Raw genomic sequence first — 27,902 nt, forward strand, 5'->3', positions numbered from 1 at the left:
TTCTGGGTAGCTAGGGCCAAACGTTGAAATGCAACCGATTACTCTCCGTAGATGTTGCGGGAGGAAGAGACGGAGCTTCTGAGTCCAAGAGAGCAGTATACGCCGTTTCCTGGACGGCTCATGCGTGAAAGTCTTGAGTCCATGGTGGTAGCACCAAATGGTTTCATAGCATGGAAGCTCCGCCTTTCGCCAACTGTTTGGAAACGCCTGGGAAGCTTGATTATGAGGACGCTCGATTCAGTCCCCATACTGAGTCAAAGATTGTTTCCTCCAGGTTGCTTCCTCTAGGTTGCTTCTTCTCAGCCTTCGGCACCATCACCAAACATTTCCTGAGACCCTGCTGAATTTCCAAGATTTCTCGAGGAAGACACAAGAATCCAAGAATCCAAGAATCCAAGAACCTAAGAATCCAAGGAATCCTCCAAAATCTACCTTGAGCCTTCCGCTTCAGTTTCCGGATTTGATGCCTAATTGGCAGTCTCGGTCCCGTGTTCACGCGAACTTGGCGCGTCTGCCAAGCGCCGGGAAAGACGTACTGACACAACGAGCATGGAGCCAAGAACGATGCCATTCGTTGGTATGGACAAGGACGCGTTGCTGCCTGGGTCCAAGAAAGGTCGCTCTCCCCTCGATGGCCAGAATGACGATACAGAGTCGGATTTCGGGGCATGGAAACAAGCCGAAAGATAGGTTCCAAGCCATCTGGTAACGCTGGAGGGGCAGTGGGAGGGGTGCAGCCACCGATGATATAAAGAGGGAGGATGGAACGAGAAGAACTGATGGAGGAAAAGACCAAGACTGAAGAGTCAAAAAAACAAATCCATTCGAACTCTCTTCTCGAGCTGTGATCATCGTTTGTTCATTCTATCTCAACCGCTCAATCACCCGAGCGCTTGCCAATACCTCTCTCAAGCCCAACCTGCACATCGACAATGGCCCCTCCAAACATATCCTTCACTGTCAGTCTCGCCACTACAGATATTGCCGCCGCAGAGCGCTTCGGAACAGCTCTCGGCTTCGAAGTGAACGCATGTTATGACGCTAAGACAACCCCTGCACCTCAAACATGGTGATTCCTTCAGCATCTTCTACGGCACCCATTCCGTCTTTGGCAAATTCCTCCCATCCGGTCGCGAGATCGCCTGCACCAAGACTTCGCACGAGACCATTGTGACCCTCATGGTTAACTCCAGAGAGGAAGTAGATGCGCTAATTAAGAAGGGGCTGGAAGCAGGTGGGACGCCAGGTCCAATTATGATACCGGAGAGTTGTGCTGGCGGACTCTACACCAGGAGCATGGAAGATCCGGATGGGCATCTTTACGAAGTTGCTTATTATGATGAGGAAACAACGGCTGAAGCAGCAGAGCGAGGTGGGAAGAAAGACGAGTGATGAACACCCTTTGGGCGACATGGAGAAGTTTGGTGTGCTTGTGTCCTTCATGTTCCTTAAACATCATTTTCCGGGGCGGGCAGGGATTTCCGCTTTGAGAAGCATGGTACTGCAATGTCTGGATCAAAAATTTAGTATGAGAAAAATTGCTCTGAACTTCGAATGATCTCCTAAATTTTAATTCACAAATCCCCGTAATACATACAATGTCTTAGATCGAACAGATGCTTGCCAAACTCACAAACTCTATCATCCTCCTAAGATTTGGTATCGCCAGCGTGTAGTTTCACACGACTCTCAAGTTTCCCTCCTCATAATTCCCTGTACAACATTTCATATGTTTGGTAGATAACTTCAGATGCAGCACTAACTTGGCACAACATTGTATGAACGGTAGACATGTCTGATAAGGGCAAAAAATAACCAAATGTCTTGGATGTCACACGCAAATGGCAAAAACGCCGTGTGTATGTATCGACTGAAGTGGACGATGCCTGTCAAGTTATTCTCAGCAAAATCCACAAGACAGGTCTATTTGCATTCAAGACAAAATGAGGCGTAGGGTATAATACAGTGCAATGCAATAATATATCGGTAGGAGGTGGCGGGCAAAATCCAAAAAAGACAAAGTCTATATTTAGGAAATATTGAATCACGGTGTATGGTCGATTTGTGGCCGCAAGCTGGTCATCTAAAATGAAATACGACTGGCAGAAAAAAATTTTTTTTTATCCAAGAGCTCTCATTGCAAGTTCAACGCTGAATGATGAATGTTAGCGGCGCAAATACTTCTGCATAGAAGGCAGAGAGGGAGAAAGTTACTCACACTGCGAATGTTCCCGCAGAAACTGGCATTGCTCTGAGCAACGTTGGTCCGATTCCCTTCCAGAACCCGCCCAATCCCTCAGTCACAAAAGTTTTCTTGAAACAATCGGTCATCCCCGCATATTTCTGTTGGGCTCCGAATCCATCGCTCTGCATCTTACTCTTGATGACATCGAGAGGATAACTTGCTAGCCAGAGAGCTTCACCTGCAAGACCTCCGTAGGTTGCCACTTTGACGGCTGAGATCTCTTCTCGCTTAATGTTGTTGCGCTTTGCGTCCCAGTTCATGAGATATTCGAAAGTGAGGAACCAAACGCCGTAGGCTTGGGCTTCTCGGAATACGGTGACGAGACCTCCTCTATAGATACCCTTAAGAACGCCTTCATGAGCTGACAGTTTGCGGATGCAGTCGATAGGCCCGTTATATAGCCGCTGGGCGCCATGTGGTTGCGTTTGTAGCCGAATGCGGACATGCTCGATGGGCCCGGATATGACAGAATTGGTAATGCCAGCGAAAGCTCCAGCAAGATAGTATTGTGGGTAAGATAGAGATGTGTTAAGGGGGTCCTTTTTGGCGTTCAATTCTTCGAATTGTCGCCGTGCTTCATGGAAAGCTCCGAATTGGACACTGACCTAGTTCGTGTTACCGCGAGTTAGTTAACGAACTCCACAAAGTGGAAAATATCCCTGTAGGCGACTTGGGAAATTTTCGTTGCGGAAGAGCAAATAGACTCGAATACGCCAACTGAGGATCCTCAATATCGACATGATTTCAGCCGATGGAGATGCTTACACAGGCACCAATTCCGACCAATGGTGTTAAAGTTCCCTTGTAAAACGCCAACGGACCTTCGTTCTTCAAAATTTTTGTGGCACAATCGAAGGCGTTTGAGTAATTTGTGGTGGTTTGGAGTCGGACCTTGATAATGTCTGTGCGGGGTTAGTTGGGCGTGAGTCCCAATGTGCCGCAAAAACAAACACCTACCAAATGGTTGACCTGTGATCAACAATAACGAATTAGCATGCCGTATACTATAGGTTCTTCAATTGCTCAATTGGGAAGTAATTGGGTAGCCATCGAGATATCTCTCTCCCCTCCCTCCCCGTTAAAAAGAATACAAGCCACGACGACTATGAGTCCCGATTTCAAAAGGAGTGTCTGGAACGGCTAGGGAAGCCCAAAACTAACCAAGGAGAACCTGCGCAATACCGCCAGCAGCGCCGGCAGTGAGATCTTTCACTGTTCGCAGAGCGCCTCCGCTTTCAAGTTCGTTGACTGCCATCTTGTCCAGTTCCCGCAGCTGGTTGAATTATTTTTGTATACTCTGTATGCCGAGCCAATTGACGGAACAACGTGGGGAAAAACTCCTCAAAACTCAGAACGGGCACAAGGCGCACAATTATACCACTCGAACATTGACACCAACTCGCTGTCGAGGAAGAATACTAGTACGAGAAAACAAAAAAAGGCAGGATGGCGCCTCTGATTCTTATCTGCTTCTCCGCCGAAACTCTAAAAGACGTGATCGCACCGAGGCAAAGACTGCACCAAGCCGCCGAGAAAATAAACCTGATTGCACTAGGGTCGGTTTCCCAATAAAATGGTTCATATATCGCTCCAACTGCTCCTATATCGGGCACATTGGGTGTATTTTATCAAGTCCACTGTAATCAGGGATTTGCGCAAATCGGGCTTATACTCGGCCCGATAATTCCTGACGTAATCCGATTTCCTCCTAAAAATTTCCGTGGAAATGACCGAACTCGTAGCTGCGATCTGGATGCGATGGAAACCCAGGTTAGAGTCAATCCCTTTTAACCCAGGATGGTCAGGCGATCTGTTTTGAAGGTATGCTGGTGGATCTTTCATGATGGTGTTCAGTTTGCTGATCTGGTGCCCTAAAAGGTCTCGCGATGCCTGGACAGTTGTCACATCTGCTCCGCCTGGCGGAGCCTGACCCCCTCGCTTCCCACAGCCGGCGTTCACGGCGGACCGCGAAGACAATTCAATTCGACCTCTGGTTTGTCTAGACCTCCAGCTGCAGCAGAAGCCGTTGCGGAGCAATACGATGATGGCCCACACACCGGATCCGTTCAAGCTTCAAGGCCTGCTTTTGGCCGTCCCGGAGTTGGTGGTCGAGCTGGAGGAGCATTTGGTGGAGCGTTCGGCGGAGGATTTGGCGGAGGTTTTAATACTTCTTCGATCCCGATAGAGAATGGACTCACTGTCGAAGAAACGAAACAGCGCGATGCATTGAGGAAACAACGGGCAGCACAGCAACAGGTCGCAAGGGATGGAGGTTCGTCCACACGTACTACCACGCCTGCTCCCACACAATCCAAAATACGCTATGGCGATTTTGGGCGGAATTCCTCGTGGTCTACTCATGCGGAGAATTCCGGTCGCGGAGGGGAGGAACGCGAACGACGAAATGTAATCGGACGGAATCAAGAAAAACAGCCCGGGAACTCCCCTCGGATTACTCGAACAAATGGCTACAATGCTGCTCCACCATTGCGTGACCATAAGGGGGAGAGCTGGAATTGTCGAGTCTGCAGGAATGTTAATCCCGCTCCTCGTAAGGTCTGCCCTAGATGCGGCACCCCTGAAACCCAACCATCTTCTTTCACATCTACGTTGCCAACTGGAGTCACAAACGGCGGTCGTGGCAGTGTAAATCCCCGTGATCAGGTGCGCGAGGCACCAATAGTACGCAGAGTTAACATCTCCACTTCTTACGGGGGCGGAACCATATCTACAACGCCCAATAACACACTCGACGCTTTCTCGGGGTTCCGAAAGGGAAAATGGTCTCAAGAACAGCAAGAGAAAGAGGAATACATAGCATCCCAACTGTCCAAGTCAGCTCCTCCGAAGGAGCATCGGAAGCCAGAGGTAGATGAAGTCCTTGCATTAGAAGTTGATCCACAAGCGGAGGCAGAGGCGAGTGTAGACTCGAAATCAAAGAAAATCAAGAAGAAAGGGAGAAGGAGAGATGAGAACGATGACGAGGGAGAAGCCTCCGTTTCACGTGTTTCAAACGACCTGGACTATAATCGTGAACTTGAGCGTGCTGAGCGCCGTAGACTCAAAGAACTGAAAAAACAACATGCAAAGGCAGCTAAAAAGGATATTGAAGCTCCTGCGCCCATATATTTGCCCGAGTTTATAACGGTTGGTAACCTTGCCGATGTGTTGGGTGTTCGACCAGCCGATTTCTTGGGCCGCCTGGTGGATTTCGGGTTCGAAGAAGCCACATACAGCCATATCTTAGATGCCGAAACTGCAGGGTTAATTGCATCGGAATTTAATTTCACCCCTATTATCGACAATGCCGGCGACGATCTGGTAGCTGCTCCACCACCGCAGGATACTTCAAACTTGTCACCGCGACCCCCGGTCGTCACTATTATGGGCCATGTTGACCATGGAAAGACTACCCTTTTGGATTGGCTTCGCAAGTCATCTGTTGTAGCAACCGAGCATGGCGGGATCACCCAGCATATCGGCGCATTCTCTGTGACAATGCCATCCGGCAAAGTTATCACCTTTTTGGACACACCAGGGCACGCTGCTTTCCTCGATATGCGTCGACGAGGGGCGAATGTGACGGACATTGTCATCCTTGTTGTAGCTGCTGATGACAGTGTTAAACCGCAAACCATCGAAGCTATCAAGCATGCGAAGGAGGCGAACGTCCCTATCATTGTTGCCATTAACAAAATCGATAAGCCAGACATCAACGTTGAAAGAGTGAAACAAGATCTTGCTCGGAACAACGTCCATGTTGAGGATATCGGTGGTGATGTTCAAGCTATATGCGTTAGCGGAAAAACCGGGCAAGGCATGCTTGACCTGGAAGAAGCTACGGTGACGTTGTCGGAAATGCTTGACCACCGGGCCGAGAGAGATGGCAATGTTGAAGGATGGGTCATCGAAGCGACTACGAAAAAAGGCGGTCGTGTAGCTACTGTTCTCGTTAAACGGGGAACGCTAAAACCTGGTGATGTCGTCGTCGCCGGCACTACTTGGGCTAAAGTCCGAACGCTGAAAAACGAAGCGGGAGTAATAATTCAAGAAGCTCTCCCGGGTACTCCAGTTGAAGTTGACGGTTGGAAGGAACAGCCTCAGGCTGGAAATGAGGTTCTCGAAGCAACAAGCGAGCAACATGCCAAATCCGTCATCGAGTATAGATTAACCAGAGTCGAATCCAAGAAACTAAGCGAGGACATTGGTGCGATTAACAAAGCAAAAAGGGCAGATCTTGAAAGGCGAAGACAGGAGCTGCAAGCTGAGGAGGACGAAAGAGCCCAGTCCGCCGCTGATGCTGATTCTGGTCCGAAGGGTGTACCATTCCTCATCAAAGCTGACGTCTCGGGTTCTGTTGAGGCCCTGGTCAACTCGGTTTCTGCGCTCGGCAACAGCGAAGTATACGCACGCATTCTGCGGTCTGGTGTAGGCCCGATTAGTGAATTTGACATCCAACATGCTGCTGTTGCGAAGGGCCACATCATCACTTTCAACATGCCTGTGGATCCATCAATGGCTCGAATGGCAGAGGCAGAAGGGGTCAAGATCATGAACCACAACATCATTTATGAGTTAATTGATGATGTGAAGTCGAAACTTAGCGATCATCTTCTACCCACAATCACTCAACATGTCACTGGAGAGGCGGAGATAGGTCAGATTTTCGAAATATCAGGCAAAGGCCGCACGAAGATTGCCATTGCAGGTTCCAGGGTTCGGAACGGCCTAATTAGCCGCTCGCATAAAGCCCGGGTCCTTCGTGACAAAGAAGTCATCTATGACGGTGAGTTTAGTTGTTTTACAACTGCTATTATCTCTCTCTCTCTCTCTCTCCTTTCATCCTTTCGTTGTTCATTTCCTTTTTACCTCTCCTGTGGTCCTAGGAACACGCAATTGATATGTCTGGCGCTGACATCTTTTTAAACTAGGTATAATCACATCTCTCAAGAACGTGAAGAAGGACGTCACAGAGATGCGAAAGGGTACTGAATGTGGCATCGCATTTGAGAACTGGAACGACTTTAGAGTCGGCGACCACGTCCAATGTTACGAAGAAAAGTCCGAAAAGCGAATGCTATGATATGCCAAGAAAAGGAAAATTAATGGTCGTTTTGTTCGTTGATAATTGTTACGTGTTCCATCTGGGCTCGAGTCCTTTGAAATTTTTTTTCCCCCAATACTCACCCTTTGTACCATATCCAACTTCATATTTCTTTCGATTTTTGTCTTATATGCACCGGATACTATCGGTTTTACGTTCAAGGAGTTATACTCACCTCTCATCAGCCGATGCATTTGCGTCCCCAAAATTATCCACACACTTTTCCACGCGTCTAAACCGTCGGTGCACCGATCCAGCTCCCCTCTAACCTCGGTCTCGTTTTATTATTCCCGGACTCTCACCAAAATAGGCTGGGCAGTTTCCATTTACTTTCCATCGCATTGCTTTTCATGTATGGTTCACAGTGGAAAATTGGGCATTTGTTTTCGCTCCTCTTAGTTGGCGGGGAAGGTTGATATATGTTAATGGCGATAGATGGGTTGATCCCCTGGATAGATATTCATAAGTTTCTTTAGAGTTGAATAAAGAAAAGCAAAACATTTTTGCGAATTCTGGATATCCGGAGCATCTCTTTCATACATAAATGTTTCTTTCTATTTTTGCATACTTTGGTAGGAGAAGATACAAGGATAAAGAATTTCCGACAAACGTAAAATTACTGCAGCTTAACTGCTCAACGGATATAACACAAGGAACTGGTTCTTAGAAAATTCCTCGGGTCATTAGCCTGTTGGGCCAAAAATAAAAAATGAAACAAAACGAGGAGAGGAAACCATTTGACTGGCTGTTTGAAATGTCAATTGTTCGCGTTGCGCAGTGAAAATAAAAGTCCCTGACAAGCAAAACAAGCATAAAGAGACATAGAAAGCAGAAGAAAATCATTGAAGCTCTAATAAAACACACATTTTTAGAAACTACGCGAAACCATATGCATACAACGCAGCTTTACATCCGCTCTAAGGGTGATTGCCCTTCCCTTTGCCTTTTCCCTTCCCCATTCCCGGAGGTATAGCTGTTGTTTTATAAGCTTTAGTTTGCCGTGGCACCTACGTAATTTTGCGAAGATGTAACTAGTGTTAACAGCGCGGGCATCCTCACGGATTTTGCATGATATGTTTATTCATCAGGGAGATTAAAACGCACGCTTTTTTGCTTTTCCCCTTTACCTTTTTTGCTCGCTATCTGACTATTCTTCAGAACTCCCGCCGGAGTGGAGGTTTCTGGGGTTTTGAATCCTTCTTGTAAAGGAGATGGTGTGCTTTCATCGGCAAATCCGGCAGGCTCTTCTTTGTCTATGGGAATATCACTTTTCTGTTCATCTGGTTCGACGATGTCGGCCAACGTTTTTAATTCTCCCTCTGCAGCCGGGCATAGTTTCTTCTTTGCAGGAGCGCGGCTCTTGCGAACACCGGCTGGCTGCTTTCCTCCAGTCTTGGTTGCTCTCTTTTTAGTAGGTTTCGTTGGTGTGACAGCAGGCGCATCTGGCGTTCGGGTTTCTAGAGTTGGTGCGTCGATCTCTGAAGACGTCTCAAGATCCGATAGGCTTGGGAATCCTAGCCCAGAATTTAAAGGAGAGGATTCTCGAGATGATGATGATGACGATGGAGAAGCTGATGGCGATGGCGATATCAGTGTCTCAGCAAGAGACATATCGGGCTCAATACGTTTAATAGCATCTTTATGAAGGTTATGTAGGTCCTGCTGACCTAGCCAATATATGTCAAACGTATTGCTATGGACGACCTTCAACTTGTCAGCAATAATTGAGAAAAGTTTAGCAGAGTGGTATGTAGTTGTGTCTCCATTACCATCGAAACCCAGTCGATACGTAGGTCCATAGGAAACATCGACTTTTCAATCTCTTCTAAAATTTGCATTTCGATTTTTGCTCGCCGTATCTTGTCAGTTCTCTCGTCCGCGACATAGCTGGAGATGACACGATTGGCATGCGAAAGGTAGACTTTAATGAATAAGATGTTCTAAATTCAGAGAAGGAATACCTCTTGGTTAGCTTCTGAAGTATGAGAGAACAGGTGATAGGTGATAGGCCTAGGGGCAATGCATCAAACTCACGTAATTTCCTCCCATTTTGTGAAGATCGTAAGATTCAAATAAATTACTTATCGTTTAAGAAGTTTTTCCACAGGCGATCCACCCGGTATTCGCACCGAAGCGGATGTTCCAGAGGGTATATAGATGAACGACAATCTGCCAGCTGCGATGCGATAGCCGTTGATGAGCCACTGAGTTGGGTTTGAATGAGCAGACAAACGGCCACGAGGCAAGGTATAGAGGAGACAGTGTGTGTTAAAAGCGGATTGCAAGATGACAAAGGAAGAAAGATGAGAGCAGCAGAAGAATATGAAGATGTGAAGAGTAGAGGAGAAATAAACTAACATCCAGTGAATTCAATGCTTCACCCATCTAGGAGTTGAAATGAGCAGCTAAACTCTATTGATTAAAGAAAACACAGGTGGTTATTAAAACACAGCAAGCCAATCAGTGTTAGTCACTCCTAGATACCATTGACAGAGTGAAATAACAATGACTGGTATTCAAAAGATGCCAGGGAGCTAAATGAGGACCAAAAAGTAATTGCAGTCATTCATCCACATACAACACTAAGTGCCATCATTTGTCAATAGAGATTTAATATCTGTTGATTTTAGTGAAAAAGGATAAACAATAGGGAGTGAAGTTGCAGCAACCTCTTCAGCTCAACCCAGGGAATAACAAACAAGATGTGGGTCACCCGTTAAACAGGATATTCAAATGAGGGTCACCTTTCTAAAATCAAGGTGTTGTATGTTGGGGAAGAAGGGCTCATATAGAAAATATATCCATATGGCCAAGAAAAACCAACAAAAAAGAAGAAAGAGAAAAAGAAGGAGAAAGAGAAGGAGAAAGAGAAAGCGAACCCCAAAGCACGGTTGGGAGTAACAAGTAAATTATCACCAGCCTTTTTATGAAACCCAAAGTGATAGTCTTCATAAAAGCAAAATATAGCAATAGATAAATGGAACCTCATTGCTCATTTTGCTTTCCACCGGATTCTTGCAACCCAGTTTGCCCAATTCTGGACATCCTCCCTTTGCAAAATCAGCTCAACTGTGTACCACTCCTTTGCTAGCTCTTCATTAGAAGCCATTTTATGAACAAAGGAATGGCAAGCCCTGCAAAGCCAAGCGACACTATTTAGCATCCATTCCTCATGCCACTTCCTCTTGAGCACTTTGGCATGTACCTCCCGTGGTATCAGATGGTGGTATGTCAGTGGGATCCAATCGCGTTCACATATTTCGCAAGATGTGGCCCGCGTACTGGACCATTTTGGAGGGCTAGTCTGCACAGCTGAGATGTATCCGGTAAGGATTGGATTCAAGAATGTTGGGAAATCAGAAGGATCTGGTATAAGGCCATATACAGAGAGTGATTCAGAGACTGAAAACGGCACGGCGGCGGTTAAGCTGTCGAGCGTTGGACGCGGTAGTGGCTCAGCGTATTTACCTGCAAGCCCACCGCTGCCTTGAAGCGCGGAATAAGAGAGAGATTGTACTTCCTCTGGCAGGGAGTTGAATGCTTCTCCAGCAATATACTAGGTTGGCCGGTTAAGACTGTTCACGTAGGTACTAGTAGACCAGGGCACTTTGGAAGATGGGCTCATACATCGATGAATTCTGCTAGCTCTTCCGGGCCATAGGTCTCAGGCTCAGCTAACGGAGGCTTCTCTGAGTTATCTGGCTGTGAAGAAGCTTTCCTTTTCCGCCGCAAGGGAGACTTTGAAGGGCTGTCGGTTGATCTGTGAATGAGCGCCTGGGAGACGTACTCTCGGAAGGTTTCATAATTTGGATTATGCACGGCAACATTATCGTTCATTGACGCGTATTTTAGACGAAATAAACTGAATCCTGAGAGGTAGAATTTTATTCTACTTCGCTTGCAGTTGTTGTTTAGGCGGGCAGCGGAGAGAGTCGTATCATTTATTGCTGAAGACGGCTGTAAGTTTGTTGGTCTGGCCCCCCGCATTCATGATCAACTCGATAACCAAGGCCACAATGCAACCAGCGTCTTGCTGCTTCAACGTCAACACACTGGCGAATAGAGCATGATATTTACGTATTGAACTGCGACCTGGTGAAATATGGCTTCACCAAAAAGAACCGTGCTTGCGTTTGATCTCTACGGCACGTTACTATCTACAGAATCCATTGCAGAGAAATTGGCTGAGTACTTTGGCCTTGAAAAGGCACAGAGCATCGCGGGTCTCTGGCGGCGGTATCAGCTCGAATACACTTGGAGGCTAAATAGCATGGGTATTTACTCTCGTCTTGAATCTTGCATGACGATGTTTGATGGAACGAGACTTATGCTTACGCACGGTTCTAGGACTGTATAAATCATTCTCAGAAGTGACGAGGAACTCATTGCAACATGCGCTGGCTGAGCATCAGGTAGATCTGGACCAAGACTCCACACAAAGGCTTATGGAGGGTTACGATTGCCTATCTACCTTTCCAGACACCCCGTCTTGTCTTTCGAGGTTGGCACACAATCCCAGCTTGATGCCAGTAGTGTTTTCCAACGGGACAATTTCCATGATCTCAAATTCAGTCCTACGGTCCAGAGACTTATCACCCTACGCCAGCATATTCCGCGATATCATCTCCGTCGATCCTGTCAAGAAATTCAAACCGGCGCCAGAGACGTACTGGCATCTAGCCGATACAGCTGGCAAGGACAGGTCGCAAATGGACGAAATGTGGCTTATTAGCAGCAACCCGTTTGACGTAATGGGGGCGGCTAACGTAGGAATGAAGACAGCATGGGTTGATCGGACAGGGTTGGGATGGATTGATTCGATGAGCGGAGAAGTAAGGCCATTAGTGGTAGCCGGAGATCTCAATGAAGCTGTGCGGGCAATTGAGAGCTGCGAATATCAATGAAAAGGGAAAACTCTTCGAGCAATATAAATTTGGGTGCAAACAATGGCTTCTGCTTATCTTTGTCACAGCCAACAGAAGGAAAATTGTAACTCGTAGAGGGAATGTATCGCTGCACATATTTCCAAATTGCTCCATGGAGTAAGGTTGAACATTCGGGGTAAGTCACCAGCGTTCTCCATTATATTCCCTCCAATTTCCCCTCCGCCAATCCATGTAGAAGGAAGACAGAGTGAATATGAAGGGGTGAGTTTTATGTTGGGGAGAGAAAGAATTTGCGCTGGTGCAGATTTCCTTTTGTGGTCGAATTCGGAGGGTTGATTACATAAATAATGTGTCATCACCATGCTGGTCACGTTTTAGTGCCGATCTAAACTCAAATCTGATGACGCTAGGCTATAAGAGGCAATTTCCGTCTGGGCACATTCCGTTATTTCCAACGTCATAGCTAACCCTAACCTCGGAACATTGGAGGCACCATCAACCACCTCTACAGGGGAAATATAGAGAGGAGCGTCATGGACAGCTCACTCATGACTTAGCGCTGAAAGAAAAGATAAAGCACTATATGCGCGCCCATCAGGATGGTTTCGCTCTTTAGCCTGAGCCAGGCATCTTGGTTCTATCCTTTACGAGTAAGCATCATCACCATCCAACCTAGTTATCCGAGCCTAAGACAGCTTACAACTTCTACTTCCAAGCAGGGCATAATATTCTTCATCTGCCACCCTTTCCTATGGCCGCTATTCCGCGCTCGTCTATTCTCCATTTCTCTCCTCTCCGCATTCATTTATACCATCCTATTCACCCTCACCTACCTCCCACAAGTTGCGTTTCTCGCCATCTTCCAAGGCACTGGCGCCTGGGTGAATGGGCTATTCCTCGTCCTGGGGGAAGGTGCCGCGATTGTCCAAATCCTTTTTGAGGCCTTCTTCGTCGATGAAACTCTCGTCGATGTCTTCGATGCCGTCCTAATAAGTCAGGGTGAAGAGGACCTTGTTGCTACCTCGCGGACCATTCATCCACGCGCCGACCAAAGTCAAGGTGGAGACGGTGATGGTGACGGGAACGGCAACGGGGATGCTGCTCTGTCGCTAAATCCAACACAAAGGCTGGGTAAGCCGATTACGAGTGCCATATATGCGCCTTTCTCTCTCCGGCAGATTGTGGAGTTTATCGTGCTGCTACCGCTTAACTTAGTCCCTGTGGCCGGGACACCGATGTTTCTGATCCTAACAGGTTATCGGGCGGGCCCCTTGCAACATTGGAGGTATTTTGAATTAAGGGGATTTAATAAGAATGAAAGGAAGAAGTTTGTGGCGAAAAGGAGGGTCAGATATACCTGGTTAGTTCCCTGTCGGAATTCTAATGCTCCAGCCAACTCCTTGTCTCTTTTATGCTGGCTTCTGCCTTGTACACCTACCTACATTGGTAGGTATGCATGGTTTTCCCATGCATTATTCCTTTACTTCTGGGAGCTAGTGTTCCTTAGTCCCTGTTCCATTACACGACGATTTTTTTTTTTTTTTTTCCTCTTTCGGGCTTCCTTTTTGGCCTATGTTTTCATCACTCACAATTACTCTCAATATTCGACATTTATAGGTTCGGAACAGTTGCATTAATCCTGCAACTGGTACCCATGCTCTCCATGCTCTTCCTCCTCACCACCGCCGTTGGTTCAGCTCTGTGGGCTGCGGATTTCGAGAGGCGTCGACGAATTGCAATCGAGCGCTCAGAGGCAGGGCGTCATAGCGGATATCGCACTCTTGTATAGTCCAACATCCACACACATCATCTTACCTTCCTCTCCATTTCTTCTCTTTCGGGTTTCGTTTTTTGTCCCGGGTGTTTCGGTATCGGTAGACTTGGAGGAATCCTTTTTGGATTTGATAATATGATCATTTACAGTGAGCATATAGCGTGATACTTATACACTGGGTTATTTTTTGTGTATGCTTTCTTTTGCTTGCTAGACTATGAGCGTTATGTGCTTCCTTTGCTTTTCCTTACATATGACCTCTTTCGATATAATTAAAGACAGATATGATATGAGAGACTATAACCACTGCTTTAGGATATTGCAATTTCCCCCAAACTGGGATACACGAGGACGAGATATTCCTGGAAAAATTAGAAGACCATTTTAAAGCAAGTGAAAAGATACCATATAAACAAACGATATCAGAGAGAAAAAGGAGTTGTAACTGAATATAAGTGTTTTTCATGTTTGCACTGGGTAGGAAAGCGTTTTATGTATAAATTCGCCTTCCGAACAGGCAAAACCCCTCAACTAAACCCATGTCTATAATCACAGACAGGCACATATCCCAAGACACAACACCTCAAACAGCCCAAGAGCCGACAAGAGGAGACAACCTGCGGCTTTTTGGACTCATCCAAATAATAGATCATCTGCCGCCCTCGTGAGGACACCAACTAACCCTCCACCTTCTCCTTTTGGATTTTCCCCTACAGTGAGAGGAGCAACGCCCACACCTTCATTTTCCTTGTCACCGTCATGGCCGTGGCCTTTGCCGCTACCTCGTCCACCCCCTCCGTGTCCGCCGCCATTTCCGCCGCCATTTCCGCCGCCATTTCCGCCGTCATTTCCACCACCGCCTCCATTAGGAGCATCGGCTGGAGGGGAGGGGTTGGGTGACTCTGGGTCACCCGGTGGCGGTGGTGCTGGCTCTCTTGGGGGAGTCTCAGTTGGAGCTGCCTGCGGTGGCGGTGGAGGCGGTACAGGTGGTGCGGATTCTCTTGAGGGAGCCTCAGTTGGAGCTGCCTGCGGAGGCGGTGGAGGCGGTGCAGGCGGTGCAGATTCTCTTGAGGGAGCTTCAGTTGGAGCTGCTTGCGGAGGCGGTGGAGGCGGTGCAGGCGGTGCAGATCCTCTTGAAGGCGCCTCGGTTGGCGTTCCCTGGAGAGGTGGAGCAGGTAGGGAATGTTCTTTTGGAGCCGCCTCTGTCGGTGCTGCGTGTGCGGGCGGCGGTTGCGCCGGCTGGGCTGAAGTAGAGGTTTCTCCTAACATTGGTTCCGGAGAGTACATGGGGTTGCAAGCCGTAATGTATACTGTGGTTGTCACCATATGTCCTTGTTTCACACTTCCGGGTTGTTCTTGTTGAGGCTGCTGTTGCTGAGATGGTTGTTGCTGAGGTGGTTGTTGCTGAGGTGGTTGTTGCTGAGGTGGTTGTTGCTGAGGTGGTTGTTGCTGAGGTGGTTGTTGCTGAGGTGGTTGTTGCTGGCTTTTGGGGTTTATTTCAGGTGCCGTTGGTGCAGGCGCAGGTGCAGGAGCAGACGCCGGGGTAGAGTTGATCGACGGTATGACCACTGCCGACACAAAAGTCTTTGTGAGATGGATGGTGGTGGTGGCTGTGTCGGTGGTCTGAGGAGACAATTCTGTGACCTGTGGTGTTATAGTGCTCAGGACGGGATTTGCAATTGGGTTTATATCTACGTTGATACCAGGTAATTTGAGCCAAGGAAGTGGAAGAGACCAGGGAAGCGAAAATGGAAATGGAGATAGAGCGCTCGTTTTGGCGGGGGAATCCTGTCTATTGTTGGCACCTATGTTTTCGGTTGCAGGAGTAGGGGTAGTTGCCTTTTCCGCTCGCGTAGCCGGAGCCTGTGTAATAGGGTTGGGCGGTGCGATTTCAGACGACACAGCTGTAAGAGGCATGATGGCGGGAAGCGTGAAAGCATCACCTCGATCAGGCGGATTAGAAGGTGGGAGAGAAGGGGAGATGGGAGGTGGTGGAGGCGGTGGGGGAGGAGCAGATGCAGGAGGGGGAGGTGGAGGAGGCGGTTGGGGAAGAGGAGCAGATGAGGGAGGCGGAGCCGGAGGAGCCGGAGGAGGAGGGGAGGAAGGAGTATGCGGAGGTTGTCGAGTGACTATCACAGTTTGTGTGCTGGTAATCCCATTTGCGCCCAAATCGGTTGGAGCGGTTGGCAGGTCTATACTAGGAATAGTAGGGTTCGCGGATGGTGGAGTTTCCACAGTCGAGCAAATGGTCGTTGAGACACTCTGGTCATTTATGACCACGCAGGCCTCATTGTACCTGGCTAGTCTTTGTTCGACGACATCACTGACATCGAAGTAGACAGCACGTCCCTGACGAGGAGCAGGGGATACGGCAGCTGTCCCGGGCGAGAGAGCACTTATAGCATTCGCAGCATTCGCAAATGGAGATAGGTCAGAGCTTTGCGAGCCCGGTGGAATCGGCCCCGCAGCGGTGAACAGTGGAAGGGTCAGGATGCAAAGAATGGAATAGTCGAAGCGCATGTTGTACAAATGAAACTAGCAGTAGGTGTATCTTGTTACTAGGAGGCGGAACTTCTGTGGCCGCGTGCCTATACAGTTAAACAGTGGATAAGGAATGGTGAAATGCCGGAGCCGAAAGGATAAAACGAGATGCTTCAGCGAGTGTGTGGGTATATTTTTTATTAACAAGAAGACAACAGAAAGAAAGTCGTAGAGAACAGGTCTAAGGAGTCAGAGCAAAAGGAGGAGATTTCATGACATGGCCATGAAACAATATTATATGCTCCGAGGACAGGAGCTGGAAGAGGACGAATACCCCCTTAATAATAGTCGTTCGGCCAGGGGAAAAGGACACTGGATACAGCGGGAGAACCAATACCATAAGTTACTGCGAGCGAGGACCGACGGCCATTCACCAACGACAGAGTCTTCGTCCCGTAACCCAGAGTTTAAGTTGTGGGGAGGCGAAGAAGTATGGGCCCGGAGGGCATAGACTTTGTTTTTGTGGGCGCCATGGACAATCCTGAATAACACTGTGAGTATGTGAGAGTTGTGTGGGTAGAGGGAGGCATATCACGTTAGTTATGGTCATAGCTATTCGATCAAGGCGGATCAGCGTGGCTAGATAGATCAAAGGTGTTTCGAACAACACAGAAAGAAGATGTGGGTTATGTTGGAAGTATATTCTGTCGCACAGATTGCTGGTTGGAAAGCGGGGAGGACGGGAGCGTTGACAAAGAGCGGATGTTGCGCACAAGAGGCACAGCGCCATTCAAACGACTAGCAGAATGGGGCCTAAGATGAGATGAAACAGTGCAGACAGGAGAGAGACCGAAAGCTCTGGCTAAACAAAGCAAAAATGAAGAGAAAAGGAATCTACTAGGACAGAATTCGAAGTAGAAAATGATTCCGCTAGAGGGCCTCAAATGGCTCTTACACGAGTTCTGACCTATTTAATCCACGGGCCAGCGTTGTCAACCTGGACTGGAGGGATGATAGAATAGAAGAGTACTAGACAACTAGACAAACCAGCTCAGCCAAACATCCGATTGACGTCGTCTGGTTATGCTAACTTTGAACCTTAAAAACCAGACCAAGCTCGGATCACTGCAAGGCACAGGACATGTTAGTATATAACTAACACGCGCCGCCACTTATGAGTTGGTTTCTCTTTGCCGACTGGGTGTTGTTGGAATACATAAATTCTGCCGAAATCGGAGGAAAAATCCCTTTTCATATTTGCAAGATTTGGGGAAAAGAAGAACTAATTCGTGTACTGCATCTGTTATTCCTGCAGGCAGATGATGTTGCATGCAGAGGACATGCGAACGTGTTCGTGGACACGATGGAGCGTATTCGGGTGATTTTTTCAGACTCTTCGGTGATAGCCAAAGAAAAAAAAAAAGAAAGAAAGAAAGAAAGAAAGAAAGAAAGAAAAATACCAGTAGAATCAGGATTCTCAGGTCAGCAAATGCCACGATGCCACGAAAGCCTTCTGTAGATTGAAAATGTTGTTTTGTTCTCACTTACATTGATGTGGACAAAGATAATTTCGGAACAAAGAGAGAGGGGAGTAAAAAAGCAATTTCAAAAGAAAAAAGCCCCGAAACGGTGATTGTTGGTTAGGTTATTTACTGGCCTCCTAAGGATGCAAATCCTTAGAAAACAGTAGAAAACAATTTACATTTCTCACACCTGTACCTGAAAAGTGTCCCCAGTCCCTTCAAATTGTGAGATATCCCCGTTCAACTTCTTAGAGTCGCCGAAATATCGCATGCGATAGGTGCCACTCTTAAGTTTTCTCGGGTTCCCAACAGAATAGAAGTCGTCATCAATACGCCACTCAACGGTAACCTCACTGGTGCCTATAACCGGATTGACGCGCTTCCAATGATAAACCAACGTCCAGTCGAAATCATCCCGAACTACTTCCCAGCTATTCGACCCTGGTGCGGAATACTCAACAGCAGTAAATGTCCCTTCGAGCTTAAGGTTATTGCGTGGATTGGCGCCAATGAATTTTGTTTTAACAGTGTCCCCTGGCTTGTACGTTTTGGATTTTTCTGGGGAGGAAATAACATCCCCAAATGATTTTCGAATGGGTGCGGTGTCGTAGGCAACTGGAGTTATGAAAGAATATGATATGTCCGTATTAACTGGTGGGTCAGGCCCCATAGGGAGGGGTGGCAATTTTTTTCTAGAAGGCGTATCTCTGAGATATGGCAGATATGTGAGAGTCAGATTCATGTGAGCAGCTAGGGTATGGGGGCCATAGAGTGTGGATCCTCCCTCGTAACGCTGGACACTGTATTCTTCTTCTGTGGTGATATAATGAGTATAAGTATTTGCAGGGCCGCCCAAGACAGCAATAGGGTCGGAGATGCCGAGGATATCAGTTGCCGATTTGGCGATAGCGTCTTTCCATCGTCTGCCAGCCATTGTGCTGGCTTCACCGGGAGACACAATTATGATCATTTGGCCTACACGAAGCAGCTGGACATCTACAATGTTTGGAGACCAGGCGTAGGGTAATTGCGATTCACCAACGTCAAGAAGGATGGTTTTAGGCTCCTGGCATTTCTTCTGCTTTTCCGAAGGGGCGTGGAGGAGGTCTCTTGCAAAATACCAGAATGGGTTTTTTGTGGACCCGCCGGTTGCGTTCTGGGTGAAATCAAACACCCCAGGACCATCTGTGGTGCCTGCAGCGAATGAAAACCCAAGGGAGGCATAGCAAGTTTCTAGATCGCCACGGCCGGCATCAAGGGGAGACCTGAAAGTAAAGTTTGAAAAGTCCTTGAAGGTATGGAACGCGGCCACACTATCAGCTCCATGAATTTTAACGGATGTTGACTTCATTTTCACGACTAGGTCCTTTGCTGCTGAGAATTGTCGGCGACCGTTTTCAAAGCAGCTTTTCGTGCCCTGGTCCATTTCGCGGAAATAGGGGCCACGACCATGACAACCTGTGGTTTTTCCACCACAAGTGCTCTCTTTCTATTGCCTGATATTAGTAAATCTTTCTTAAAAATTAAATGGTTAGACTGGACGAATCATGAACATACGAAGGTGCACCGAAGACCAGATCCATCCTCACACCAAGCCCCAAGCGTGTTGGGGGATGTGTCTCCAACGTTAGATTGGGAAAAGCCGGCCACAAAGTCATCTGCATATTCGACATCACCCTTAACACTTCTCTCGAACAAGTACGCAGCAACTCCCTTGTTATCTCCAGCAACAAGGGTATTGTTACCGAAAAGCGATGTTCCATGCACAGGGTAAAATGTAAGGATACCGATAGTCTTCTGATCGGCGAGCCGGTCGAACTTCAATAGGGTCATTGTCTTGTCAACATCTGAAGTGTAACGCTTTCTCTCTTCTTCAGGATTCGCAAGATATGCGGATGGGCTGCGGTTAATATTGGCGTCCTCAACTTCGGTAGATCCAAACGTCAGCCGTCCAGGAGCCAAGCTCTGATGAGCTCTCTTGATAGATAACAATGCCCCATCGACAATTGCCTGATAACTCTGTTTATCAAACCCCAAGCTTGTAATTTGTGGTAGGAGGTAGTTCAGCCATGCTCCGGGTCCCGCGTGTGAGTGCGTTCCTGTAACCGCAACATTCATCTTTCCATAACGTGAATACTCTCCACCCAAGGAAGAGAGCCCATCCAAGATCCCTTGCCTGATTGCAGTATCACCGCTGGCATTATCGAGAACGAGGTACACAAAACGGTTATCACGATTTTTGGTGCTTCCCACGATAAATGCGCGGGAATAGATTCGCTGTCGAAGTCCCGTTCCCACTTGATTCATATCTGCGTAGCCCATGAAGTTGAGCTCCACAACTGGCCTATGAAGCACAGCATGCTGGTCAGTGACCAACCGAGCTCAAGAACGCCGAATAGACGTTTAACCCGAAGGGCCTTACCCAGTAATATCCGCCTTCCCAGCACCAAGAAGGAAGACATCATCCTCCCAATCTGGTTGTTTTGGCCTCCCGGAATACGAACTTGACTTGGAATAGTACCATATGGAGGGTTGAGTATCCTCAAAGAAGAAAATAAGGTGTAAAATGATGAGCACGCAGGCTAATGAACTCAGAAAACCCGTGAGGATTGCCCCGCATGCCATCTTGGATGAATATCTTCAGCCGTGGTTGAAGTGTCTCTGATGTCAGTATGACAGGATGACAACACAGGAAGGTCGGATGGCTTCCGGTTCGATTTGCTGCGTTGTTGTCCTACAGCAAGATGGGAATTATTCATATATGACTGGCCCATATCGTGTGGAGAGAACATGCAACCATCGTGTTCCGGCGCAAAATTTCAGGAGTATCCATTCGTTCTGGTGCTGCCGTTGAAGGATGTCTGGTCTGCTGCGAAGCGAGGACCACATGATGGAAGTACCTGCCCAAGCAGGATTTGGAACCGAGTAGGAATCTTGCAGGATTCAGGAATCCATGCGACGAGTAAGAACTCATAACACCACAACCAGTCATCTTCGTGCATTATGGTCAAGTTGAAATTAGAGACTGTTGAAGGATGATCAGTGACGGGTGATGAAGTGCTGGGGAGGACGTTGGGTCGTTAAATGGCCCGTTGAGTCACAATTTCCCCAGTCTCGATGCTGCAAAAATGACAGGGGAGTATGCCGAGTTATGGTGCTCTAGGGGATCAATTGCCGATACTCGGAGTGCAACTCGAGAAATACGTTTGATACCTTGCCGTAAATCTAGAGAATAAAGAAAACATCAGAGAAACCATTGCTAAAGATTGTGACGTCTATCTATAATCCTTGTACCGATTGGCGTCGGAGATTTTTGATGAGGTCATGTGATTTGGCAGGAGAGACCAATGGAGCAGATCCAGCCACTTCAACGAGAATCAACGCATAAAACGCGCGTTGAGATATACCCAAGCAGTTATTCAACGCCCTCGCAGACACGGAAAGACAACCTAGCTTTCAACAATCCAGAATTAAATTTTAGACTTCGGGGAAATGCCTCTTATAAACGAATTCCACGATTCTCTCCCATGTAAGTTGCCAAAGTTGCGATCAATCCCCTCTTGTACTTCATGGTTTACTAACATAACACTTGGCCAGACATTGATGATGAGCCCACGGCGCAGGCTCGTGCGAATATTGATAAACTTATATCCGCAGAAATGGACCCCAATCACCAATCAAGCCTCCACCCTTCCATCCCCCCTCTACCCGAAGTTCATTTCTCTACCCTGATGCAGAAAGAGCTGGACCGAAAGGAGGCTAACTTGCCTCTAACGGGCGGCATTGACTTGTCAAGATACGAGGCTCCAGAGGCTCCAGAGGATACATTGGCGTCAGGGAAAGAACCTGCACAGGTTCTGGATAGCTGGCAGCAAACACTACGAAGAGCATATACCGCCAGCACTCATCTATCCACAAGACAAGAGAACCTGTCTCTACTGGATGCGCATGGGAAAAATGCTTGGCTTATTGGCAACTCTCAACTAGAAGAAATTCTACGGCAGATTGAAAAGGAACTACAGGAAACCAAGGAAGCTACCGATGCTATCCATAAGGCGAGGAAAATGAGGCAGGAAACAACAAAGGGTGAGCTTGTGGGGTTGGAGGATGCCTGGAAGCGAGGTGTTGGCGGCATAATCGATGTGGAGGTGGCTGCAGAGAAGCTGCGGAGGGACATTCTCGAGAAGCGACGTCAGCAATCTCAAGGACAGGTACAGCAGTGACTGCGAATTCTCAGGATGCCCATACCATTATATCAAGGACCTTAGGATAAATTTACTCGCTGGAGTTTCTCAACAAGCATTGCTCCCACCAAGGAAGGGGTAGGGTCGAGCCGCTGCCTAGAAGATTTATAGAACAAGAGCCAAGCCTTTTGTTCAGAAGTGGACGAAGCCGTTTTCGTTCGTTCTTTCACCATATGCACAACAATGAAGTTTGATATGGCCTCGTGCATTCCTGGGCCGAACTGGCATTTGTGACTCTGAAAAGTTCATTGGTAGAGAGTGATTGCCTACAGCAGGTCTTAAGCGATGTTTTACGCGTGCCCGTCCATCATCACTTGAGTCAGTCCAAGGCAAATTCCTACCAATTTTCATCGGAAGCAGTTGCTGTCAACTCACGGGACGAGGGATCCTAATCTACAATATGAAACGATCCCAGAGCGGCGAGCAAGGGAAAATATTGTTTGCTGACGAAAGCTATCTTGCCAAATTTGGACACGTTCGCAGAACATCCCGAAAGGAACGCTTGGAGAGCTTGCTGTTTTGAACAAAAGCTTAGAATTATTCAAATCGCCTAACATGGTTGTCTATTGCCAGCTCTTGGGGCAATTCTGCACGTTTCCGGTTTATTCTTCCGTTGGCATTGTCCACGTACAACCGCCGACGTGCCTGAAAGGAAGGTCTCCATAATATTATTTCTATTAGTGCCAATTTCAATATATAGTGTTTCTCTCCTCATGTATTGTTTCCATGTGAACCTCCCCCTTCAAAGTCTCAATGGTGAGGAGCTTGAGTGGAGAATCTCGCGTTCTCATGGCTATCGTGTTGGCCCTAGTTACATGGATTTGCTCCTCTACCAATGCTTTCCCCTTCCTCACTAGCTGCTGCCCCAAAGATATGGTCGCTGTACCTTGGACAAATATCTCCCGATACCCAAAAATGAGGAGTGCGGCGTCTGTCCCTGCGGAACGGATATCGCATTTCTGTTCCCTTCTTCAGGTTTTAATCCAAATTGACCTTTTGTGAGGAGGCATATAGAGGTGGTATCGATATTTAACTCGTGTTCGTGCTGCATAGATGCCTTTATCTTCATTCCTAGGTCCCACACCTACAGTCCTTGTTGATAGTACATCTTATCGGCATACTTGACAGAATTACACACGGGAACCATGACCATTCCTGACGAAGTTGACATCGTTGTATGTGGCGGTGGCAGTTCGGGTTATTTCCCAGTTGGCCGCATATTAGCCAACTTGAACAATAGGCTTCGGGTTCTTCTCATCGAGACTGATGAGGATGTCCCGAATAACCTTTGGAAGGGTTCGCCTCATCTTCCTTGTCAAACTTTGCTGGATATCGGCAGCGACTTTGTTATGTAAACCCGTATAGTCTACGCTGTAATTTCATGGTAAACTCACCTATCTTTCCGCCTCAATGTTATTTGCACAAACGAAAAGACCAATCGTTTTCACCTGTTTTGGTGATATCATGTGCTCATACCGACAGAAAATTCTTCACTAATTCTGCTTCCTGGTAAGCTGAGTGCCGCTATCAACTGAATTGTGCTGCCATTGACAAGGTCTATTTTAGGAATATCCCTTCTCCCGTGGATGGATTCTTGTGAATTGAAGCGCTGGACTCTGATTCAGGTTTCGTAAACGACATGTGTGATATAGTTCTCATGGTCCGAGGCTATATCAAATCTGATGAGACTCTTTGCTTTTCGTCTTCATACGCAGGGGAAGTGATTGCCATGCACCTTCAAATTTGTGTTCGATTCTCTAGCTTGTACTAAGGATATGGACCTTGCGACAGCCAAAGCGTATACTGGCCCGAATCATATCTGAGCTGATCTTCAGCACGGCAAGGCGGCCGCTTCAAACTCTTTGCATATTTTCAATTTCCAATGATACCAAAGGACTCTAGTTGCACAACCTAGAGTCCAGAAACCAACGGGGGAGCCTTGAAGCACCATGAAACAAAACGGAACCTTCAGGAGAGCAGGTTGCAAGCTGACACGACTGAGTGTTGCGAGGAAGGTTTGGTTTCGTTTCGTCAAGCGCTAGCGCCCTCCCAGAAAATAAGCATGAATTGAACCACAGCGACAGCGACTATCCTCCTTCTCTTTCTCTTGTTGCAGAACTACCAAGGAGACATGGATATGTGAAAATGTTGCCCTTCTTGTACATTTCCTGACCTGGCCAAGCCAAATCAATAATCCTCTCCGGAAGTTTCGATGGGCAAAAAAATATAGGAAAAGAAATTTAGCAATGGAAAACTCTAGATCTTTTGTTTTTATTCAAACTTCTTGGAGAGGGTTGACAGCCCGTCCGCTATATAACGTTTCCTCAATATGAAGCACTACATCCCACTCCAATGCATAATATATACGAGTATTCCTACGATGTGAAAAACCATAAGAATCACCTCGTCGCCCAGAGTCTCAAGGTCTGATTGTTGATACCACGTGATATTATTCTGGGATCAGCCTCCATTACGACGTCGAAGAAAAAAGAAAAAAGCAACAAGCCTCATCCTGGCTCATCCAGGCTCATCCACCGCATGAGTGCAGAAGCATGCGGGACGAAACGACCAATCGATTCGAACGGTTCAGAGTAAAAATATCCATGCCAAGGCTGCCGGTGGCGTTTCGCACTGCGATTGTCTGGTCGTTCACTTTGTCCTTCTCCCCCAGCAAAGTGTTCTCTGATGAGATGGAAGGGATACTAGAGCATTCATATGAATATTGGATCTAATGCATTTTCGGACTATTCCAATATCTGCTCAGCTTGCTCACGCACCGTAGAAGGACGCCCATAACATCATGATCTGATCCCTGGTCACACTGTCTCCGTCAGCGCGTTTTGGCCGTTTGAAGCTACTGGCCAATCCCGGCACAAATTCTATCTTTTTGTCGCCTGCGGTCCTGAGAGAGTGAGACATCTCCCCGAAAGTGGTAAAAGTGGGTTGTTTGGGTCACATACAGCATTCATACTCTACTGATTTTGCTCTTTTTGATGACATTTCCTTTGATGATCAACTCTTTTCTCTCATTCCAAATCATTGGATTTGAAACTTCGGATTCTCTTCGCGCTGGGCGATGAGTAGCTGCTAACCCCCCGAGTGATCATAACTGACAGGAAGGATCAAAATCTTGTTTGTCTGGTCAGGTCTGGTCTACGAACCGGACGGAACCTGTCGACAGGATCCTCCAGGCGATCTATATTCTAAACGATAGATGATGTCGCTCGCTTGCTTCCTTTTTTCCCATCTATCGATGTCTCCATTGTTGCTGCGGTTAATTACTTTCGTTTTGTTTGCTGATTCCCTTCTTGATTATGGCCAGTCTTACGGGATCGGGGTGGTTGGTGTGACAGCGAATCCAACTCGATCACATATACGGTTGGATGGAGATAGGATTCTCAAGCGGGACGATACTCCAACGGATGTTTGTAAGCGATGGTCACAACAGACTGCGGTGGTCAATGGGACCATGTATATCTACGGAGGAAGGTCGATGACTGATTCAAGTCAAAGCGATAATACTTGGAGTACGTATCTTCGTTTTCGTTCTCCGGGACAGCTCCTCTCAATCAAGAATGTTTCTAATAGCCGTTGCATTTGATGATAATAGATGATGACTTCCTAACCCTCGATTTAAAATCCACTTGGGATATATCATCTCCCAAGTTCACTGGCCTCCCCAGACCATCTGGCCCCCCACCAGTATCAAACGGATACCTTTGGAATTCCCTCGAATCTCTGTTTCTATATGGCGGAGAGTTTTCGGATAATCCACGGAAATTCCCAACGGCATTCAGTTTATGGGAGTACAACATATTATCATCTACCTGGAAAGAGCATGAGAACCCTCGTACGTCTGAGGGAAGCAATTCCAACGTCGGTGATCAGCCGGTTCAGCGGTCGGCAGAGGGTGCGGGCATTACAGCTCTGGAGCTGGGAAGGGGCTTCTACTTTGGAGGACATTTGGATGGGTACACTACTGAAGGATGGGATCTCTCCGTCCCACGTGTGTATCTGAAGTCGTTCATCGAGTTTACGTTCCCTGGCTATTCGAATAACGAAGTAGAAAGCTTAAAGGGGGATAAGCCTGCCGGGGTGGATGGTGCGTGGCGGAATATTACCGAGGGTGGACTCCAAGAGTCTGCAGGGTTTACCGAACGGGCTGATGGAGTCTTGGTTTATGTACCTGGATTTGGAAAGCAGGGAATTATTTTGGGTCTTGCTGGCGGGACAAATGCGACTTTCGTGAGTGTTATAGATACCGCACGGCCCCGCCCACTTTGATAATTTTCTCTATTTATGACCTACCTGGCTAACTGTGGTGATTAATAGACGCAAATGAATGTCATCGACGTCTACGATATTGAAACTTCCACATGGTACAAGCAAGCGACAAGCGGAGAAACGCCAGCGATCCGAGTTAATCCGTGCGCGGTTGCTGCATCCGCGGCTGATGGAAGCAGCACTCAAGTGTATCTATATGCTGGGCAAAACCTAATTCCCTACGGAAAACAGATTCAATATGACGATATGTGGATCCTCAGCATCCCCAGCTTCACGTGGATCAAAGTCAACACGGACGGCCAGTCCGTTCCCCCAGCCCGTGCAGGGCACACGTGCAATATCTGGAATTCTCAGATCATCGTGACAGGCGGCTACGTGGGCCAAGATCTGACTTGTGACAGCCCTGGTGTTTACGTTTTTGATGCATCTGAGTTACAGTGGAAAACCCAATACGCTGCACTCGAGGGAGGAAACTACTTGAACCAACAGGACTCACAGAAAAACGACATGAGGGGCCTGAGTGGCAGCTACGGCTATAAGGTTCCCAAGGCTGTCCAAAAGGTCATCGGCGGTGATGATCAGGGGAGGGCAACCGTGACCGAGCCTGCAATTGCAGCCACAGGCGGTCCCATCGCGACAGGCAAACCAATCACATACACGGTGACAAATCCAGACGGTTCCGTCACCACCCACATCGGCCTACCCGGCCAGGAAGTCGGCGGCGACAAGCCCAACGTAGCCGCCATTGCGGCCGGTGTCGTTGCGGGCTGTCTCTTCGTCTTAGCCGTCTACCTCGGGTTCTGCATCTACGTCTACCGCCGCCAGCTAGCATTGTACAAGAGCCACGTCGCCGCCGTCCAGCGCTCGTCAAGCGGCAGCCGCATAGCGCTCACCAGCGATAAGTTCGGGGCTCTTGTTCCGTTTCATTCCTCCGAGAACACTGAGAGCAATGGCCGGCATACATCGTTCAGCGAGTCCGGGTCGAATGTAGCCGCCGCTTTAGGGTCGGGAGCATCGCAACCGGGTTTTCGTGGTTCGGCGGGGGATTTTCGGCCTTCCAGTGGATTTGCTGGCGCGATTGGCAGTGCGCATAGCAGTACCGACGACCTGCTTGCGGGGCAGGAGCCGACGTTTTTGGGTGTGATGTTGAATCCTCGGCGGAGTTTGAGGGTTATTAATAAGGATTGACGTTTTCCTTTACTTTCCTTTTGTTTTCTTTTCTTCTTGTTGTGTGTGAGTGGTGTGACTAAAACTAATGTTGCATATCTTGCATGACTTTGTACCAACTGGGCAAGTCATTGCCTTCCTTTTCCCACTCTATATTGCATGCAGGCGTTGTTTGATATATTCAAATTCTAGGT

At 47.7% G+C, this 27,902-nt stretch overlaps 15 protein-coding genes across 15 annotated transcripts; 9 read left to right on the forward strand and 6 right to left on the reverse strand.

Moving 5' to 3' along the window:
- Positions 1 to 51: 51 nt before the first annotated feature.
- HCBG_02442 (uncharacterized protein) lies at positions 52 to 690 on the forward strand (the record flags this gene model as incomplete). The annotated part of the gene is made up of 3 exons (XM_045429491.1): positions 52 to 240; positions 275 to 577; positions 613 to 690. 3 exons carry the CDS (start codon positions 52 to 54, stop codon positions 688 to 690), a joined length of 570 nt encoding a protein of 189 aa, XP_045289386.1.
- A 230-nt stretch (positions 691 to 920) lies between these two features.
- Positions 921 to 3,842, reverse strand: HCBG_02443 (mitochondrial carrier protein; the record flags this gene model as incomplete). Its single annotated transcript, XM_045429492.1, has 6 exons — positions 921 to 1,886; positions 1,965 to 2,151; positions 2,219 to 2,850; positions 3,011 to 3,147; positions 3,203 to 3,214; positions 3,407 to 3,842. 5 exons carry the CDS (start codon positions 3,498 to 3,500, stop codon positions 2,121 to 2,123), a joined length of 906 nt encoding a protein of 301 aa, XP_045289388.1.
- Positions 1,036 to 1,392, forward strand: HCBG_02444 (uncharacterized protein; the record flags this gene model as incomplete). Its single annotated transcript, XM_045429493.1, has 1 exon — positions 1,036 to 1,392. The coding sequence occupies one exon, from the start codon at positions 1,036 to 1,038 to the stop codon at positions 1,390 to 1,392; it is 357 nt and encodes a 118-aa protein (XP_045289387.1).
- Positions 3,843 to 4,042: 200 nt separating the features above from the next.
- Positions 4,043 to 7,857, forward strand: HCBG_02445 (mitochondrial initiation factor 2; the record flags this gene model as incomplete). Its single annotated transcript, XM_045429494.1, has 3 exons — positions 4,043 to 4,066; positions 4,124 to 7,031; positions 7,177 to 7,857. The coding sequence occupies 3 exons, from the start codon at positions 4,043 to 4,045 to the stop codon at positions 7,326 to 7,328; spliced, it is 3,084 nt and encodes a 1,027-aa protein (XP_045289389.1).
- Positions 7,858 to 8,266: 409 nt separating this feature from the next.
- On the reverse strand, positions 8,267 to 9,398 carry HCBG_02446 (uncharacterized protein; the record flags this gene model as incomplete). The annotated part of the gene is made up of 4 exons (XM_045429495.1): positions 8,267 to 8,356; positions 8,454 to 9,053; positions 9,119 to 9,289; positions 9,384 to 9,398. 4 exons carry the CDS (start codon positions 9,396 to 9,398, stop codon positions 8,267 to 8,269), a joined length of 876 nt encoding a protein of 291 aa, XP_045289390.1.
- A 943-nt stretch (positions 9,399 to 10,341) lies between these two features.
- HCBG_02447 (uncharacterized protein) lies at positions 10,342 to 11,258 on the reverse strand (the record flags this gene model as incomplete). The annotated part of the gene is made up of 2 exons (XM_045429496.1): positions 10,342 to 10,905; positions 10,977 to 11,258. 2 exons carry the CDS (start codon positions 11,184 to 11,186, stop codon positions 10,342 to 10,344), a joined length of 774 nt encoding a protein of 257 aa, XP_045289391.1.
- A 193-nt stretch (positions 11,259 to 11,451) lies between these two features.
- Positions 11,452 to 12,253, forward strand: HCBG_02448 (haloacid dehalogenase; the record flags this gene model as incomplete). The annotated part of the gene is made up of 2 exons (XM_045429497.1): positions 11,452 to 11,623; positions 11,718 to 12,253. 2 exons carry the CDS (start codon positions 11,452 to 11,454, stop codon positions 12,251 to 12,253), a joined length of 708 nt encoding a protein of 235 aa, XP_045289392.1.
- A 581-nt stretch (positions 12,254 to 12,834) lies between these two features.
- Positions 12,835 to 14,221, forward strand: HCBG_02449 (uncharacterized protein; the record flags this gene model as incomplete). The annotated part of the gene is made up of 2 exons (XM_045429498.1): positions 12,835 to 13,595; positions 13,853 to 14,221. 2 exons carry the CDS (start codon positions 12,835 to 12,837, stop codon positions 14,022 to 14,024), a joined length of 933 nt encoding a protein of 310 aa, XP_045289393.1.
- Positions 14,222 to 14,642: 421 nt separating this feature from the next.
- On the reverse strand, positions 14,643 to 16,529 carry HCBG_02450 (uncharacterized protein; the record flags this gene model as incomplete). Its single annotated transcript, XM_045429499.1, has 1 exon — positions 14,643 to 16,529. One exon carries the CDS (start codon positions 16,527 to 16,529, stop codon positions 14,643 to 14,645), a length of 1,887 nt encoding a protein of 628 aa, XP_045289394.1.
- Positions 16,530 to 16,767: 238 nt separating this feature from the next.
- On the forward strand, positions 16,768 to 17,312 carry HCBG_02451 (uncharacterized protein; the record flags this gene model as incomplete). The annotated part of the gene is made up of 2 exons (XM_045429500.1): positions 16,768 to 16,980; positions 17,103 to 17,312. The coding sequence occupies 2 exons, from the start codon at positions 16,768 to 16,770 to the stop codon at positions 17,310 to 17,312; spliced, it is 423 nt and encodes a 140-aa protein (XP_045289395.1).
- A 677-nt stretch (positions 17,313 to 17,989) lies between these two features.
- Positions 17,990 to 20,638, reverse strand: HCBG_02452 (neutral ceramidase; the record flags this gene model as incomplete). Its single annotated transcript, XM_045429501.1, has 3 exons — positions 17,990 to 19,502; positions 19,571 to 20,357; positions 20,436 to 20,638. The coding sequence occupies 3 exons, from the start codon at positions 20,636 to 20,638 to the stop codon at positions 18,198 to 18,200; spliced, it is 2,295 nt and encodes a 764-aa protein (XP_045289396.1).
- Positions 20,639 to 21,505: 867 nt separating this feature from the next.
- Positions 21,506 to 22,236, forward strand: HCBG_02453 (BCAS2 family protein; the record flags this gene model as incomplete). The annotated part of the gene is made up of 2 exons (XM_045429502.1): positions 21,506 to 21,542; positions 21,611 to 22,236. The coding sequence occupies 2 exons, from the start codon at positions 21,506 to 21,508 to the stop codon at positions 22,234 to 22,236; spliced, it is 663 nt and encodes a 220-aa protein (XP_045289397.1).
- A 1,166-nt stretch (positions 22,237 to 23,402) lies between these two features.
- On the forward strand, positions 23,403 to 23,612 carry HCBG_02454 (uncharacterized protein; the record flags this gene model as incomplete). Its single annotated transcript, XM_045429503.1, has 1 exon — positions 23,403 to 23,612. The coding sequence occupies one exon, from the start codon at positions 23,403 to 23,405 to the stop codon at positions 23,610 to 23,612; it is 210 nt and encodes a 69-aa protein (XP_045289398.1).
- Positions 23,613 to 24,784: 1,172 nt separating this feature from the next.
- On the reverse strand, positions 24,785 to 25,176 carry HCBG_02455 (uncharacterized protein; the record flags this gene model as incomplete). The annotated part of the gene is made up of 2 exons (XM_045429504.1): positions 24,785 to 24,959; positions 25,031 to 25,176. 2 exons carry the CDS (start codon positions 25,174 to 25,176, stop codon positions 24,785 to 24,787), a joined length of 321 nt encoding a protein of 106 aa, XP_045289399.1.
- Positions 25,177 to 25,474: 298 nt separating this feature from the next.
- HCBG_02456 (uncharacterized protein) lies at positions 25,475 to 27,729 on the forward strand (the record flags this gene model as incomplete). Its single annotated transcript, XM_045429505.1, has 3 exons — positions 25,475 to 25,784; positions 25,868 to 26,502; positions 26,590 to 27,729. 3 exons carry the CDS (start codon positions 25,475 to 25,477, stop codon positions 27,727 to 27,729), a joined length of 2,085 nt encoding a protein of 694 aa, XP_045289400.1.
- Between the last annotated feature and the right edge of the window lie 173 nt (positions 27,730 to 27,902).

This window comes from Histoplasma capsulatum (assembly GCF_000150115.1).
Source record: "Histoplasma capsulatum G186AR genomic scaffold supercont2.3, whole genome shotgun sequence".
Classification (NCBI taxonomy): Eukaryota; Fungi; Ascomycota; class Eurotiomycetes; order Onygenales; family Ajellomycetaceae; genus Histoplasma; species Histoplasma capsulatum.